This window comes from Oncorhynchus nerka, linkage group LG16 (genome assembly GCF_034236695.1).
Source record: "Oncorhynchus nerka isolate Pitt River linkage group LG16, Oner_Uvic_2.0, whole genome shotgun sequence".
NCBI classification, from domain to species: domain Eukaryota; kingdom Metazoa; phylum Chordata; class Actinopteri; order Salmoniformes; family Salmonidae; genus Oncorhynchus; species Oncorhynchus nerka.
In genome coordinates this window covers 6,838,235-6,855,647 of record NC_088411.1, presented here as the reverse complement: position 1 = coordinate 6,855,647, position 17,413 = coordinate 6,838,235, and the positions used below count along the sequence as shown (strand labels likewise).

Genomic DNA, 17,413 nt, shown 5'->3' with positions numbered 1-17,413 from the left:
TTTAGTATGTTAATAACTATATGAGAGAAGTAATTCACGTATTATAGCTTGATTGGTGAATGGAGAGGGTGAACTCTGATCCTAATCTATTTGCTCTCTAGGAGTTGCCTTATAAATAGTGGAATCATGATGCTTGTCCTGGGTCATTTTCATTAGGCACCAACACAACATATTTTACTTAAACCAGGAGTCACTACCTGGATTAGTCCAACAAGATATGCTAATTTTAGTTTCTGGGATTTTTTTCCACCAGGCTGGTCCATTGGAGTGTGCTAGATAACTAAAGCTTATTTTCTTAAACTCCATTGTTGCATGCACTGCATTATGCTTTTAATATGTGCTTTTCACTGTCTATGAATATATAGCCTTGAATCATATAAACTGTATGCATCTTTAGTTTTCTTCATGGGTTCGTGCATATGACTGTGTAGCATGACCTCTCCAGATAAATTAGTAGAATGCTTTAAATTGGAGACGGTGCCAAGATTCTTGGAAGGAGGCTTAGCCCGTGCTATAGCAGCCGGTCACATGCAGGAACCCTTGAAATTACATATTGCTTTTATGCTTCTTGTTTTATGAATAATGTATGCATTTTCTACAAATATTAATGTCTCTTTAAACCTTGTAATTTCCTTTTAAATTGAAATATTTTGCAAAATGGTATTGTTATAATGCTGTTATAGCATCAACTGATTGTTTTATGCAACTGAATAGGGTTCTTAAAAGTTTGTGTCTGTGTGAACTGAGAGTGGGCCTCAGACTTAATACTGACAAGTAGATGTACGATGCCTTAGGCCACATTCCAATCATGTGAGAGAGATTGCGCCGGTTTGACTGGAAGGTACAAGGGATAGATGGCTCAGGTATGGATAATTATGAGGAACCTTGTTTTGGGGACCAGACCCTGGTTTCTACACAATAAGAACAGTATTCACTGCAAATACTGTCTGCTGTGAATTATTAATATCTTTCATACGAATTCTAACCTTGTGACGATTCCATACATCTGTTGTTTGTTATGAACATTCAGGAGGGTGTGTCTTCGCTATAAAAAGGTGTTCTATTCTTTGTGTAGGGCTTTTAACGAATCACCTACGGGTGAGTCATCGACCAGCCATCGTTATCGCAAAGCACTCAATCGATTCACTTTGTATGTGTGTGTTGTATTGACCTGCTCCCTTATTAATAAGTGAATACAGATTTAGTATAATTGACTTGTGTGATAAGTTTGTCTCTCATTTGATAATACAGAAAATAACCACAACACCTACTCCCGTTGCCTGCTGCACTGTTGCTTGGATTCCACCTGGTGATCTGTTCATCATCTACCCTGGCCTGTCTCCCCGTCTGGTACAGCTACCCCCACCACACTCACCCCTCCCTCCCGAGCCTCCAGCACACACTGGAGCGAGTGACTCGGGGGCGAGTGACTCTGAACTTACAATGGCTAGCCCAAAGTTGTTATATATATTTTTTTTTTTATATTGTGCATTTTGCTATTTGCCTCATGACTCCTACATGCTTTGTTGACTATGAACTGTCTTGTTTACCCAACCATGGGCCAGATTGTGTTTGTTCCCATACTCAGGACTCTGTCTATTGGTTACACAGCCCATCTACTGTTGCTAGCCCCAATTCTGACTTGTGCTCTGATATCTGCTAACACTAGAAGCTTATTACCTAAAATGGATCAATTGAAAGTGTGGGTTCACAGCTCCAATCCAGATGTGTTGGTCATTACTGAGATGTGGTTAAGGAAGCGTGTTTTGAATACTGACAACCTTCCAGGTTATAACCTTTTTAGGCAAGACAGATCTTCCAAAGGTGAGGGTGTGGTAATCTTTACCAAGGATCACCTTCAGTGCACCTTCAAGCTCGCTCCTGGCCCCTTACATTGATTCTGCATTTGTCCTGCTAGGTGACCTACACTGGGACATGCTTAAACCATCTGACCAAGTCCTAAAGCAATGGGACTCCCTAAATCTTTCTCAGATTATTACTAATCCCACAAGTTATGACTCCAAAACACCCAGAAAGTTTTAGTTTTGGGTTACCAGGTGCCTATTTTCAATCACCAGGTGTACAGAGGTATATCCTAATCAGTTTCTCAAAAAATATCTTAAACCTTCCATAAATCACTCAGGCCGGCCCCCATTGATAGAGGGCCGTAGTAAGGTACTCCCATAGCGGGCATGAGTATTAGGAAGCCAGGTAAATGCCAGGCACTTCTCCTCAATGTTATCCTCACAAATAATCCTGATAGGTATCAGTCTGGTGTTTTCTGTAATGACCTTAGTGGTATTTAAAGCACAACTGTTTTACAGCCTGTGTTCGTAATAGCTTCTCAGTGTAGTGACCTGTCTTGATTAGTCACAAACGCGTACTAAAAAACTTTAATGAGCAAGCCTTCCTTCATTAACTGGCCTCTGTAAAACTGTATAGAATCAGCTTGATCCCCTCTGTAGAAGACGCTTGGACCTTCTTTTTAACAAACACGCCCCCCATAAAGAAAATTATAATAAAAAATAGGTTCAGCCCTTGGTTCGACCATGATCTTGCAGAGTTACTCCAACTCAAGAATTGCATTTGGCGAATCGCTCGGCACAGGCATACTCAGGCTGACTGGCTCTCATTCAGGCAAATGAGAAATAAGTGCACTCAGGTTATCCAAAAGGCCAACGTTAGTTACTTTAAGGAACAGTTCTGTCTCTCTAGGTCTAATCCCAAGAAATTCTGGAAAACGGTTAAATACCTCAAGAATAAACCCTCCTCCTCACAGCTGCCCATGTCCCTTAATGTTGATGTGGTTATTACTGACAAGAAGCACATGGTTGAGCTCTTTAAATCACCACTTCATTAAGTCAGGATTCCTTATTGACTCAGCCATGCCTCCTTGCCCGTCCAACATTTCCTCATCTCCCACCCCATCCAATGTCACTAGCCTCAATACTCCTCCCACTTTTTCCCCTGCCCCGCTCCAAAGTTTCTCCCTGCAGGGGGTCACCGAGTCCGAGGTGCTAAAGGAGCTCCTTAAACTTAACCCCAAAAAAATCATCATCTGGGTCAAGGTTGCTTCCCCTACCATTGCCAAGTCTATCTCTGACCTTTTTAACCAGTCTCTCCTCTCTGGGGAGGTTCCCATCGCTTGGAAGGCAGCCACAGTTCGTTGTTTATTTAAAGGGGGAAATCAAGCTGATCCTAACTGTTATAGGCCTATTTCTATTTTGCTGGAAAGTGCTGGAAAAACTGTCAATACTCAACTGACTGCCTTTCTTGATGTCTATCATATTCTCTCTTTTATGCAATCTGGTTTCCGCTCAGTTCATGGATGTGTCACTGCAACCTTAAAGGTCCTCAATGATGTCACCATTTCCCTTGATTCTAAGCAATGTTGTGCTGCCAAAGCTTTGATACGGTAGACCATTGTGGGGCGGCTAAGGAGTATTGGTGTCTCTGAGGGGTCTTTGGCCTGGTTTGCTAACTTCCGCTCTCAAAGAGTGCAGTGTATAAAGTCAGAACATCTGCTGTCTAAGCCACTGCCTGTCACCAAGGGAGTACCCCAAGGCTTGATCCTAGGTCCCACGCTGTTCTCAATTTACCTCAACAACATAGCTCAGGCAGTAGGAAGCTCTCTCATCCATTTATATGTGGATGATACAGTCTTCTACTCAGCTGGCCCCTCCCCGGATTTTGTGTTAAATGCTCTACAACAAAGCTTTCTTAGTGTCCAACAAGCTTTCTCTGCCCTTAACTCCTCCAAAACAAAAGGTATTGTGGTTTGGTAAGAAGAATGCCCCTCTCCCCACAGGTGTGATTACTACCTCTGAGGGTTTAGTACTTGAGGTAGTCACCTCATACAAGTAATTGAGAGTATGGCTAGACAGTACACTGTCCTTCTCTCAGCACATATCAAAGCAGCAGGCTAAAGTTAAATCTAGACTTTGTTTCCTCTATCGTAATCATTCCTCTTTCACCTCAGCTGCCAAACTAACCCTGATTCAGATGACCACCCTACCCATGCTAGATTACGGAGAAATAACTTATAGATCGGCAGGTAAGGGTACTCTCGAGCGGTTAGATGTTCCTTATAGGACACTTCACTGCACTCTATTATCCTCTGTAAACTGGTCGTCATCTCCGTATCCTCGTCTCAAGACCCACTGGTTGATGCTTATTTATAAAACCCTCTTAGGCCACACTCCCCCCATCTTAGATATCTACTGCAGCCCTCATCCTCCACATACAATACCTGTTATGTTGTTGCCACCTTCTAGCCCTTTGTGCTGTTGCCTGTACCCAATAATGTTTGTACCATGTTTTGTGTTGCTACCATGTTGTGTTGTCATCTGTTGCTGCCTTGCTATGTTGTTGTCTTAGGTCTCTCTTTATGTAGTGTGGTCTCTTGTCGTGATGTGTGTTTGTCCTATATACATACATATATATATATATTTTTTTTTTTAAATAATGTTTAATCCCAGCCCCCATCCCCACAGGAGGTCTTTTGCCTTTTGGTAGGCCTTCATTGTAAATAAGAACTTGTTCTTAACTGACTTGCATATTTAAATAAAGGTTAAATAAAAATAAATGACATCTGATTAAAATAACTTTCTCACATTTCTCGTGGAATTTGAAAGGCCTTAACATTCCTATCAAGCATTCCAGCTGTCTTGATATTCTAGCAAGAAACCATATTGATTTAGCAATGCTCCAAAAACACACCTGCTCCAAAAGGACGCACTTAGAATAGAGTACTATTTGTACAAATTGACTGCTTTTGTCAGCCCCAAACAAAACTAAAAAGGTGTAACCATAATGATATATAATCAAATGAAAATCACCATCCTTGGTAAAGGCAAAGTCCAAGAAGGCATTCATATGATCCTAAGTTTTCTGAATCTTTTCTGATTCTCTGAACATTATACGTGTTAGAATTAACTTAATTCCAACTGGTTATTGAGAGACAGACATGAATGCCATTCTGGACATGTTGGTCTTATTAGATTTGTCCCGCTACAATCCAAAAGCTCTCCAACGTATGTGACCTATTCCAGGAAGATAGGTATATGTAGCATGTCACTAATTCACAGCAGAGAAATTTGAGAATTTCTTTGGGGCAGAAATGCCATCTGGAACACGCAAACTTTCATGTGCCTTAATAACAAACTTGTATGCCATCTGTAAATATGAATACAATTGTTAGATTATTAGCCTAGTTGGTTTAGCCACAGAAAAAGACAGGAACTTTCCCGTTAGCCATGATTGGCTAAGATAATGGGTGGGCTGGACATGCCGAGAGATGAGTTCAGATTGGTCTGCCATGGAGCAAACTTTCATTTTATTTGATATAGTGTGTGTTTACCAGAGATAGTCATTCAAATTTTGCTACATAGGACACCTGGCGACCTCATAACCCTAAAAATATATATATATATATATATATTTTTTTTTTAAAGAGTACACTTTCTATTAAAACAGGCACTCCCGAATCCATTTCGTACAATTATCTACTCATTTTACATTCATCAAGAAAATAAATTTGACATATGATCATATCTGATCATCATGCATATTAGGTTAAGATGGGGCAAGGTTTCTAGCTCCTTTACAAGCATTTCTCTACACCAGCAATAACATCTGCTAAACATGTGTATGTGACCAATAAAATGTGATTTGATTATTACTGCCATATACAAATGTCTGAATCTTGTAAAAGAGCCACATGCTAGCATGAGGGACAAGAAGTAGCTAGCGACATTGAGGTTTGTTTAGAGAAAAGTCAGCTAACCTTGTACGCTAACTAGGTATAATTAGATAGCTAATAGCAAGTTCAATTTCTCTTAAGATTTAAAAGCCAACAATATTTTTATAAAACAGCATATTATTGACCTAAAAGTTTAGCTGTGTTAGCCCTGTCGCTAGCTTATCCAGGATCAGTCATACATAGAACAACCATGTACTGTCTATCTATGGGAACAACTGCAACCTTTTTGCAAGCAACATTGCTAAAATGAATAAAATAAAATATGTAATGCTCATTTTCTGTAGTCTAATTGTCATCTCCATACTGTACCTAAATTACAAGGTATGCACTAAACAATTTTATGTCAGCACTTAAAGGGCATGTACAGAATCTGGTATGGATTCACATAGTTGAGTGAGTGAGTGAGTGAGTGAGTGAGTGAGTGTATACAACACACACACATTGGACAGAACCCCTTTCCCTCTTTATTGCAGGATTAAGTGATTAATCAACATTGACACTAGTTCATTATTAATAACAGTTCTCTTAAGTTTAAACACTTCACTTCAAATAATCAACACTTCAAAATGTACAAATAAGCTAACTTATATGTAAAGATTAGACATCTTAGTCTAAAGAACAATAGATAAATGAGTAGTAAAAAGTAGGCTATTATTACTAAAGCATAATTGCAGGCAGGGTACCAAAAAATGTCTGCACCATTGAAGGTCCTCAAGCACACAGTGGCCTCCATCATTCTTAAAATGAAAGAAGTTTGGAACTACCAAGATTCTTCCAAGAGCTGGCCGCCTGGCCAAACTGAGCAATCGGGGGAGAAGGGCCTTGGTCAGGGGGGTGATGGTCACTTTGACAGAGTTCTAGATTTCCTCTGTGGAGATGGGAGAAACTTCCAGAAGGACAACAATCTGTGCAACACTCCACCAATCATGCTTTTATGGTAGAGTGGCCAGACGAAAGCCACTCCTCAGTAAAAGGCACATAACAGCTCACTTGGAGTTTGCCAAAATGCACCAAAAGACTCTCAGACCATTAAGAACAAGATTCTCTGGTCTGATGAAAACCAAGATTTAACACTTTGGCCTGAATGCCAAGCATCATGTCTGGAGGAAACCTGGCCCTATCCCTACGGTGAAGCATGGTCGTGGCAGCATCATGCTGTGGGGATATTTTTCAGCGGCAGGGACTGGGAGACGAGTCAGGATCGAGCGAAAGATGAACGAAGCCAAGTACAGAGAGATCCTTTATGAAAATCTGCTCCAGAGTGCTCAGGGCCTCAGACTGGGGTGAAGGTTCAACTTCCAACAGGATAATGACCCTAAGCACACAGCAAAGACAAGGCAGGAGTGTCTTCGGGACAAGTCTCTGAATGTCCTTGAGTGGCCCAACCAGAGCAGGGACTTCAACCCGATCGAACATCTCTGGAGAGACCTGAAAATAGCCAGAGTAACGGTGACACGTAACAAAATGTGGAAAAAGTCAAGGAGTCTGAATACTTTCTGAATGGACTGTAACTAGGAATACAGTGACAGATAGTAAACGGTAGCAGCAGCATATGTGATGAGTCAAAAAAGTGCAAAAAGGTTCAATGCAGATCGTTAAATAGTTAACCAAATAGCTACCTGGACAAACTACTGTATTTAGCAGTCTTATGCCTTGGGGCTAGAACCTGCTCGGGAGCCTTTTGGTCCCAGACTTGGCGCTCCTGTACTGCTTGCAATGCTGTAGCAGAGAGAACAGTATGAGTTGGGTGGCTGGAGTCTGAAAATTCTTAGGGCCTTCCTCTGACACCTCCTGGTATAGAGGTCCTGGATGGCAGGAAGCTCGGCCCCAGTGATGTACTGGGCCGTACAAACTTCCCTCTGTAGCGCCGTACGGTCGTTTCGCCAAACAGTTGCCACACAAAGCAGTGATGCAGCCAGTCAAGATGATCTCAATGGTGTAGCTGTAGAACTTTTTGAGGATCTGAGAGCCAAATCGGTTCAGCCCTGAGGGGGAAGGGGCATTGTCGTGCCCTCTTCATGACGGTGTTGGTGTGTTTGGAACATGATAGATCCTTAGTGATGTGGACACAGAGGAACATGAAACTCTTGACCTGCTCCACTACAGCTGTGAATGGGGGCGTGCTAGGCCCTCTGTTCCCTGTAGTCCACAATCAGCACCTTTGTCTTGCTAACATTGAGGGAGAGGTTGTTGTCCTGACACCACACTGCTTTGTCTCTGAACTCCTCCCTATAGGCTGTCTCATTGTCGTCGGTTGTCAAGCCTATTACCATTGTGTCATTGGAAAACTAAATGGTGGTGTTAGAGTCGTGCGCGGCCACGCAGTTGTGGGTGAACAGCAAAAATAATTTAGACAGGTTACCTTGGTGTTCTAGGGCACAGGGACTATGGAGGTCTGCTTGAAACATGTAGGTATTAGAGACTCGGTCAGCGAAAAGTTGAAAATGTCATTGAAGACACTTGCTAGCTGGTCAGTAAGCGTCCTGGTAATCTGACTGAATGTTAACCTGTTTAAAAGGTCTTCCTCACATTGGTTACGGGGAGCGTGACAAAATCACGCACAAAAAATAAAAATATATTAAAAATATAAATAAAAGTCCTTTGCATAATGGAAACATGTGTTTTTGCTGTCCCAGTACCAACTCCATGACACACCAAACACAGAACAGGCTTGGAGCAGTACAGTATTGCCCTTGTAGCAGTTTAGGGAAAAAGTGCTTTAATCAAAGACACAGAGGCAGTAGGGGATGGCACTTGAAAAGTTGATGTAGGTGTGTAGTAAACTTGTCTGAGACCTGGAGACTTGTGTACACTTCCTGAGCTAATGTCTACGCTTAAGCTTGGCAGGGTAACCGTCTTGTGGCCTGCAGGAGACATAGGTTAGAAACCAGTCTGTACCATTGGTGCCATGACCGGGATCTGTGAGGACGTCAAATGGGTGGTGGAGTGTAACGAATGTAGTTCTGTAAACCATGCTTGCACATTGAGTAACCTTTTTTGATAACTAAAGAGGTTAGAGTGGCAGGCCAGTAAATGGAAAGTTTAAAGTTTAAATTCCAGGTCTGACAACATATCTTGCGGGTTTGAGCCAGACAGTTGCTGTTGTTAAAACCTGGGTCTCTTGTTACCTTGCTGATCTATGGGGCAGCATGTAAGCCTACAGGTTAGACGAGAGGTAGACCAAGACGCTATTGTGCCCATGAGCAAAGCACAACCACAAAACCATTGAAATGTGAAATCTTTTTATCTCAGGGGAACTAATGCAAGTCTTCAAGTCTCACACAAGGTTACTCAATGTATGAATATTCCTGTATGATGTGGATGAGTTTGTAACTGGCGGTGGGTAGTGGTATGTGCATCAAATTAAGGGAAGTCAATTCAGTCGGCCCTAATCTATGGATTTCACCTGACAGAATACATATACATTAAAACTAGCTTCTTTTTTTAAGGTACTGGCGTGTATCAGAAAACTAGTCAGTATCTGGTGTGACCACCATTTGCATCTCTGCTACGCAACACATCTCCTTCGCATAGAGTTGATCAGGCTGTTGATTGTGGCCTGTGGAATGATGTCCTCTTCAATGGCTGTGTGAACTCGCTGGATATTGGCGGGAAATGGAACACATCGATCATGAGCATCCCTAACATGCTCAATGGGTGACATGTCTTGTGACTATGCAGGCTATGGAAGAACAGGAACATTTTCAACTTCCAGGAATTGGGAACATGTCCTTGTGACATGGGCCGTGCATTATCATGTGAGACATGAAAATGCACGGCAATGAGCCTCGGGATCTCGCCATAGTGCGAAGCTGAACATTGTATGCTGGAAAAACTCGGTTTGTTATTTCTGATTAAAACCAAACTGCTATTCATTAAAAATGAATACAGAACTTGTTTTTAAGTGGATTCCGCGATACGGTTAGCTTTTAACAGCTAGGACCGCTATTTCTTCTCCCAGAATCCCGCCTAAAAGACAGGTTGAAGCATGTTTGACAGAGACGATAAGCTGCAGGCCATCAAGAGAACAAAGTTGGTACCAGATGAGTTTTGCAGTGGAGCCCACTTTGTCTGGAGAAATAAATTAACGGAGCCATCGCTCTATCTACCATGCTTTGTTTCGGGACAAATTGGATCACCAATCACTCTCCCCAGGTCCATAAAGGGTTCTCCAAATCCTGTGAAGCGTGGAAGAATTTCCTCGTCCTTCTCACAAGCTGTTTTTTGGGAAGCTCCACGGTAAGAAATGTGACCTTTCCTGGTGCAAAAACAATGTCCTATCCCGGAGATCGCGTAAATTCTCTGCTAAATATTAACAGAAGGCCCATCATATCTAGCCCTGTGCCCTCTCTGAATCGTGGCATTGAACGCTTTAGCAGGATTCTCTCTTCAAAACTAGCTACGTGATTATTGCACCTTATTATTGCAGCTCAATGGGTGTAACTTGTAAGTCGCTCTGGATAAGAGCGTCTGCTAAATGACTTAAATGTAATGTAATGTAACTTTTGTTGACAATTTCAATTCCTTTTGGAAACAAAACTTGATTTATAAAGGAGAATAGGATCCACCAAAATCATTGGGTTCCTGGATTATAGGAATTATTTCCCTCTATACCATTTGTATTTCATTAACCTTTGACTATTGGATGTTCTTATAGGCACTTTAGTATTGCCAGTGTAACAGTATAGCTTCCGTCCCTCTAGTTAGCGCGCGCTAAGTTTAATGCTAGCTAGCAACTTACCTTGGCTTACTGCATTCGCGTAACAGGCAGTCTCCTTGTGGAGTGCAACGAGAGAGAGGCAGGTTGTTATTGCATTGGACTAGTTAACTGTAAGGTTGCAAAATTGGATCCCCCGAGCTGACAAAGTGAAAATCTGTCGTTCTGCCCCTGAAATAGGCAGTTAACCCACCGTTCCTAGGCAGTCATTGAAAATAAGAATGTGTTCTTAACGGACTTGCCTAGTTAAATAAAGGTATAAAAAATACAATTTAAAAAATGAATAAAATGTTGTTGTTTTTTAAATATATATATATAAAATATAAAAATCGTCAAATCGGTGCCCAAAAATACCAATTTCCGATTCTTACGAAAACTTGTAATCGGCCCTAATTAAATCTGCCATTCCGATTAATCGGTCGACATCTAGTCTCTTCACAGTCCCCAAATCCAGAACAGACTATGGGAGGTGCACAGTACTACATAGAACCATGACTACATGGAACTCTATTCCACATCAAGTAACTGATGCAAGCTGTAAAATTATATTTTAAAAAACAACAAAAAAGTTGCCTTTTTTTTCTGTGGCTAAACCAACTAGGCTCGTCATTTAACAATTTTCGTGTTTACTGATGGCATACAAGTTTGTTATAAAGGCACATGAAAGTTCACAGGAGAGCCGTTTGAACGTAGAATTTACATTGTTATCAAAATGTTTTTTTGAGGCCGAAATGCCTTCACGAACATGTGAAGTAGTGACCCGCGACATATGCCTGGTTTCCTAAAACATATTTTCATAGTGATAGGTGTAATGGAATGGCAGAGATAGGGAGTTGACCGTGTGAAACTCACTGCATGCTGAAGACACATTGAGCTAATTTAAATCTATTATACTGCTTGTCCGACAATTTTTTTCTACCTGTCTCAGACTGTCGTGCACTGCTATGCAAGGGTCTTCTTGACATCCTCTTTCTCCGGGAGCTTACCTGCTCCAGCCGGTAGGCAGTCTCTCTGTGCAACTGCTGCAGGGCGTTCTTCGCGGCGCCATCCTGGTAAACCAGTTTGTCCCTGGACTCCTTCAGCTCCCTCAGCAGCTCCTCCACCCGGCCCTCCAACTGGGAGAGACACAAAAGACATTGTAGGGTGAAGTTGCCCCTAGACACTTATCTTTGTGCCTTTCCCCCCCTAGTGGTTAGGATAGGGGGAGGAAAATATGATCCTAGAGCTGTATCTAGGAGAAACATCACCCAGGAGCAACAAAGAGTAGAGGACAGGTCCGTCAGGTTAGACAGGGACAGACCTGGCTTAACCTGCCTGACTGACAAGCATGCCAACATACATAACAGTGCTTCAGAAACTATTCAAAACCCTTCACTGTATCCACATTTTTCTGTATTATAGCCTGAAAAAATGTATTAAATGTAGATTTTTTTTGTCACTGGCCTACACACAATATCCCATAATGTCAAAGTGTAATCACATTTTTTCGAAATGTAAACAAATGATTTTAAAATTAAAAACTGAAATATTTGTAGTCAATAAGTATTCAATCTCCTTATTTACGCTTGCAATAATAAATTCTGGAGCAGAAATCACTCTGTGACGACCTCATCTCTGTACCCCACACATACATTTGTCTGTAAGGTCCCTCAGTAGAGCAGTGAATTTCTAACACAGATTCAACCACAAAGACCAGGGAGGTTTTCCAATGCCTCTCCAAGAAGGGCACATATTAGTAGATGGGTGAAGAAAAAAGCAGACATTGAATATCCCTTTGAGCATGGTGAAGTTATAAATTACACTTTGGATGGTATATTAATACAACCAAGCACTACAAAGATACAGGCGTTGCCGGAGAAGAAGGAAACCGCTCAGGGAATTCACCCCGCGGCCAACGGCGACTTTAAAACAGTTACAGAGTTTAATGGCTTTGATAGGAGAAAACTGAGGATGGATCAACAACATTGTAGTTACACCACAATACTAACTTAATTGAGAGTGAAAATTAAGAAGCCTGTGCAGAATAAAAATATTCCAAAACATGCATCCGGTTTGTAACAAGGCACTAAAGTAATACTGCAAAAAATGTGGCAAAGCAATTAACACTTTGTATTCCGGACAAAAACTTATGTTTGAGGGCCTCCCGGGTGGCGCAGTGGTTAAAGCTGTGCCACCAGAGACTCTGGGTTCGCACCCAGGCTCTGTCACAACCGGGAGGTCCGTGGGGTGACGCACAATTGGCCCAGCGTCGTCCGGGTTAGGGAGGGCTTGGCCGGTAGGGATATCCTTGACTCATCGCACACTCCTGTGGCGGGCCGGGCGCAATGCACGCTAACCAAGGATGCCAGGTGCACGGTGTTTCCTCCGACACATTGGTGCGGCTGGCTTCCGGGTTGGATGCGCGCTGTGTTAAGAAGCAGTGCGGCTTGGTTGGGTTGTGTATCGGAAGACGCATGACTTTCAACCTTCGTCTCTCCCGAGCCCGTACGGGAGTTGTAGCGATGAGACAAGATAGTAGCTACTAAAACAATTGGATACCACGAGATTGGGAAGAAAAAGAGGTCAAAATAAATAAATAAAATAAACTTATGTCTGGGGCAAATCCATTACAACACATTACAGAGTACCACTCTCCATATTTACAAGCATAGTGGATCATGTTATGGGTACGCTTGTAATCATTAAGGACTGCGTAGTTTTTCCAAAGGCCAAATTGTCATTGGAGATGCTTACCAAGAAAACAGTGATTGTTCCTGAGTGGCCGAGTTACAGTTAAATCCACTGGAACATTTATGGCAAGATGTTCAAAAAAATATTTCTGCTAAATGAACAAGTGTAGCCCACATTGCCAGATCAAGGCCAAACATAAGGACAACTCAGAATATGCTATTCTGTTCATCTGAAATAGGCTACATTTCTCTCATATCATGTTTCTTTAGACCTGCCTAAAATAAATAGATTTACTGTGATGGTGGAGGCTATATTAAATAGATTTATTAGACATTTTAAAATGTAGATGTTTTTTTAAAATTTGACCTTTATTTAACCAGGCAAGTCAGTTAAGAACACATTCTTATTTTCAATGACGGCCTGGGAACAGTGGGTTAACTGCCTGTTCATGGGCAGAACGACAGATTTGTACCTTGTCAGCTCGGGGGTTTGAACTCGCAACCTTCCGGTTACTAGTCCAACGCTCTAACCACTAGGCTACCCTAGTGGTTAGAGGTCCAAAAGGTCTGCATCAGTGGCTTTTAGGCTGTGCACGGATGCCCGGAGATGCTAAAAGTGTTTATCAACAGTCGATTACCATCAGATCGGCAGTTATTTGCATTACCGACACAGCCCTAGCCAGACAAAGAGGATAGGCTCCACCTCAAGAGTAAGATTTCTCAACAGTCAGTTTTCTCTTGCCACCATGGCTTGATCTTTTGAAGGTTCAACCTGGGTTTTCATTAGTACTGTAGGTTGAGATGCATTTGTGGGGGGGGACAGTATTATTGCGGCATCAGTATCATTCACAATTGAGTGAATTTGTAGCATCTCCGTAAACTACCGATATTAGATCATTCAAAAGAGAAACTCAGGTGAGAAGATGTCTAAATGGAAACCGTTGGAGTAAGAAGTAAGCCAGCCTTGTCCGAGCCAGCCATGAGGCAGCTTAATGGACGTGACACCAGTCTGGAGTTGGAGTGCTTACCTTCTTCACGGTGCCCATGTGCTTTTTCTCAGTCTCCACCCTCCTCTTCAGTTCTTCCCTCATGGTGTCCTTCTCTGAGCAGATACCCAGGACCAGCTCCTGATGCTTGTTGTTTTCATCCAGTAGCCTATAAAGGTCAACAATCCAAGCGTAAGGGTACAGCCACACAGACGCATGAACAGGGATGGAAATTGTATATGAAGTATGTTTTTGTCCTTCAAAAGTACAATATCTCTATTAAAAAGCATAGCTTAGCAAAACTTTTCAAATAGACAAGAGGCCATTTTCTACAGAACAAGTTTGGGATATTACAGCTTGTCATCTATCCACAAAAAAGGCAGGGATATACAGTAGACCTACAATGGTATCATGTGAATGTTTACTTGGCACACAATATACCAAATTATAGCGACATACAACTAGTAAGAATATTTTGAAGATAAATACACCACGCGTACTAAAGGTCAAGAGGGAATTAACGATCAATGGAAAGTGTTTTTTTCTGTAAAGGGGAATTAATTATCTATGGGTCAGAGACATGGGAGGAATTTGTCTAGGCATTGAGCCTGAAACAAGATACTTGTTATCTGGCCATTGGCCAAATTCTATTGCAAGGAATTCTAATTGGTCAACCACAGGCTAGGGTTGAGTTATAAAACTACATCCTGTCCCTTTGTTCTGTAGAGAATCACTGAGGACAGGGGAGAATGAACATCTACCTCTCAGCATAACATTTATGATTTGTCCCCTTTGAATAAACCAAATTTCGTACCCGATTTGCTTTGGGGTTATTGAAGAGTAACATCAACTGCTAACAAACGTCAAGACTTTGTTACACATCACCATGGAATGGATTACCTTTTAATAGCCTTTTCCTGCTGCACATACTTATACTGGATGCACTTCTCGAAAACCATTGGGGAGCCGTCCTGGTCAGCCTGCATGCCATTTACATGGGGTCCACCCTTGCGGCCCCCTCCCCCTCTCTCAGGCAGCTGGCAGGAGAACAGCTCCTGCTCCAGCTCATCCAATAGGGACTCCTGGGAGACCGACCGCTGGATCTGAGTCATGAGCTTACGGCTGCAGTCCGTGTCGTAGGGGCTGGGCAAAGAGTTGGTGTTCATGGGGGCCATCGTTCGTGGACTGGAAATTCCAGGGTCCGCAAAGGCAGAGCTGGGTGTGGAGGGTGTGGCTGGGCTATTGGTGACGTTTTCCTTTGTGGGGGAGGGTTCCACGGAGCATTTGAAGGGGCCATCGACACCAGCTGGTTGAGATTCTGCGTATCTGTTCGGAATAGAGGTTGAGCAGTCACCCACTCCAACTAGAATAGCGGGTGGAGATTCCACTGCCTTGTCCAGAAGCGACGACAAGCTTTCTATCGTCACCTCTAAAACAGAGTTGGTGCTTTCCATTACCTCATCCAAGACCGAGAGTGGACGTTCAGTGTTCTCATCTACAAGAGTTCTTGCGTCTTCAATTGATGCTGTCCCAATATCACAGCTAATGTCCACATTGACAGACTCCTCTCCACCCTCTTGCTGGCACTTTTTCTTCTTCTCGTGTTGTATTCCATCTCCCTCCAGACTCTCCTGTTTGATGTCATTCCCCCTTTCTGCACAGACCTCATTTTCCTCCATCGTTGTGTCACTCCTGTTGCTCTTGTTGACCACTGATGACCCCTTTGGCAGGGAGTTGACCTCTGATTCCTGGGCCAGGTCTGAGGCAGAGGCTGGGTCAGACTGCTCCATGGTTTTCCTCAGCTTCACACCTGACACACAGAGACAGAGAGGGATGTGGGGTAGAGAGAGATGAATGGGATTGAGTAATATGAAAACTTTGAGCATAAATTGCACATATAGCCTAGGCCTAGAGGATACCCTTTGGAATTTGACAGGACAGGAGGTAGGCTAATAGTTTAAATGGGACTAACACCACTTCCTTTTACAGTAACAGACAGCGATGATGCCACTAATTTCCTTTTCCTTCTTACCATTAACCCAGCGGGGCAAATCAGGGGTTCTACACTAACTTTTCCCACAGCATATGATTTGGTCACACCATTTAAAAAATAAATACAAATATAATTGATAATGACCTGGCCTGTGTCCCCTAATGTGCCTGCATTCCATACAGAACCTGATGTGCCTGCATTCCATACATAGCTAGCTAGCTAACGTCAACAGGTTAATGTCAACACACCATGGTCATGGATCCACAAAAATCAATCGAATGGTACTCTACTCATGACAAAAAATCTGATTTGACATTATAGTGGCTATCGCTGTTTTGGTTGTTTGTTTTTTGCTTATTGACATTGCGAATATAATTTTGCCACAGTGCTGGGAGCTAACCAACCATGTTCAATGTTAACCAACCATGTTCAAGCTAACATTAGGCTCTAACTAGAACAGCAAACGGCTCTGGGAAACAAATAATAACAGCTATCAGCTAGCTAGCTAACAGTACACTTTATGAAACCACTTTGAAACCACAATTTTTTCAAAATTAGACTAGACTATCTTAATCATGCATGATGGACACGTCTCCCTATCACGGATGCCATGTTACGGTCGCCCTTAGTTTGAATATGTAACCCGGAGACAGGTGTTTTCTCCATCTCTTTTGCCATCATACTCCAATTCCCCTGATTTCAAAACTTGATTCTCCAGAAAGTGGAAAGCAACACTTATGCAGCTCCACTACACAATACATTTTTTTAAAGCCGCGTTCGACAGGATTACCGACACAGACTGACGAGCTCAAATAGACAGAAGCCATCTACGGCAGACCAATCCGAACTCCTCATGTTCCAGAAGGATTTCTGCGAAAAATTGCATTTTAATTAAAATATATATATGTTTTACATTCAAACGGCTCTGCATGGAAGACGAGACTTGCGACATACGCCTAGTTTCCTGAATCGGGTCACATATAGGCCCTACACGCACCACACACAGCAGGGATTGACATTCGGGTAAATTTTCCAGTGGCACACCGGGCCAGTGCCAACAGAAAGCTACTGTCACAAATGACAGAAAAAATACTGACATGGGTCAAGATCTGACAGGAAAGCCAATAATGCATTCATCATTTCAACAGCAGGTGATTTTGTCTTTCATTTGAGGGCTGAGAAAGTAGCCTATACAGGGTTCATATAGACAGGGTTTGCAAGTCAAATTCACACACTTACAATATATTTTTTAAAGCACTTGACCCTACAACCGCTGGGTGTCAAACT

The 17,413-nt window shown here is 42.4% G+C and overlaps 1 protein-coding gene across 1 annotated transcript in view; it reads right to left on the bottom strand.

The window, feature by feature from the left end:
• The window catches only part of ccdc186 (coiled-coil domain-containing protein 186), a 39,333-nt gene that overhangs the window by 7,071 nt on the left and 14,849 nt on the right, over positions 1 to 17,413 (bottom strand). Inside the window, 3 exon segments of the mRNA XM_065002292.1 lie at positions 11,331 to 11,593; positions 14,176 to 14,302; positions 15,034 to 15,943. Coding sequence (XP_064858364.1) covers positions 11,331 to 11,593; positions 14,176 to 14,302; positions 15,034 to 15,923 — 1,280 coding nt within the window. The 5' untranslated portion in view covers positions 15,924 to 15,943.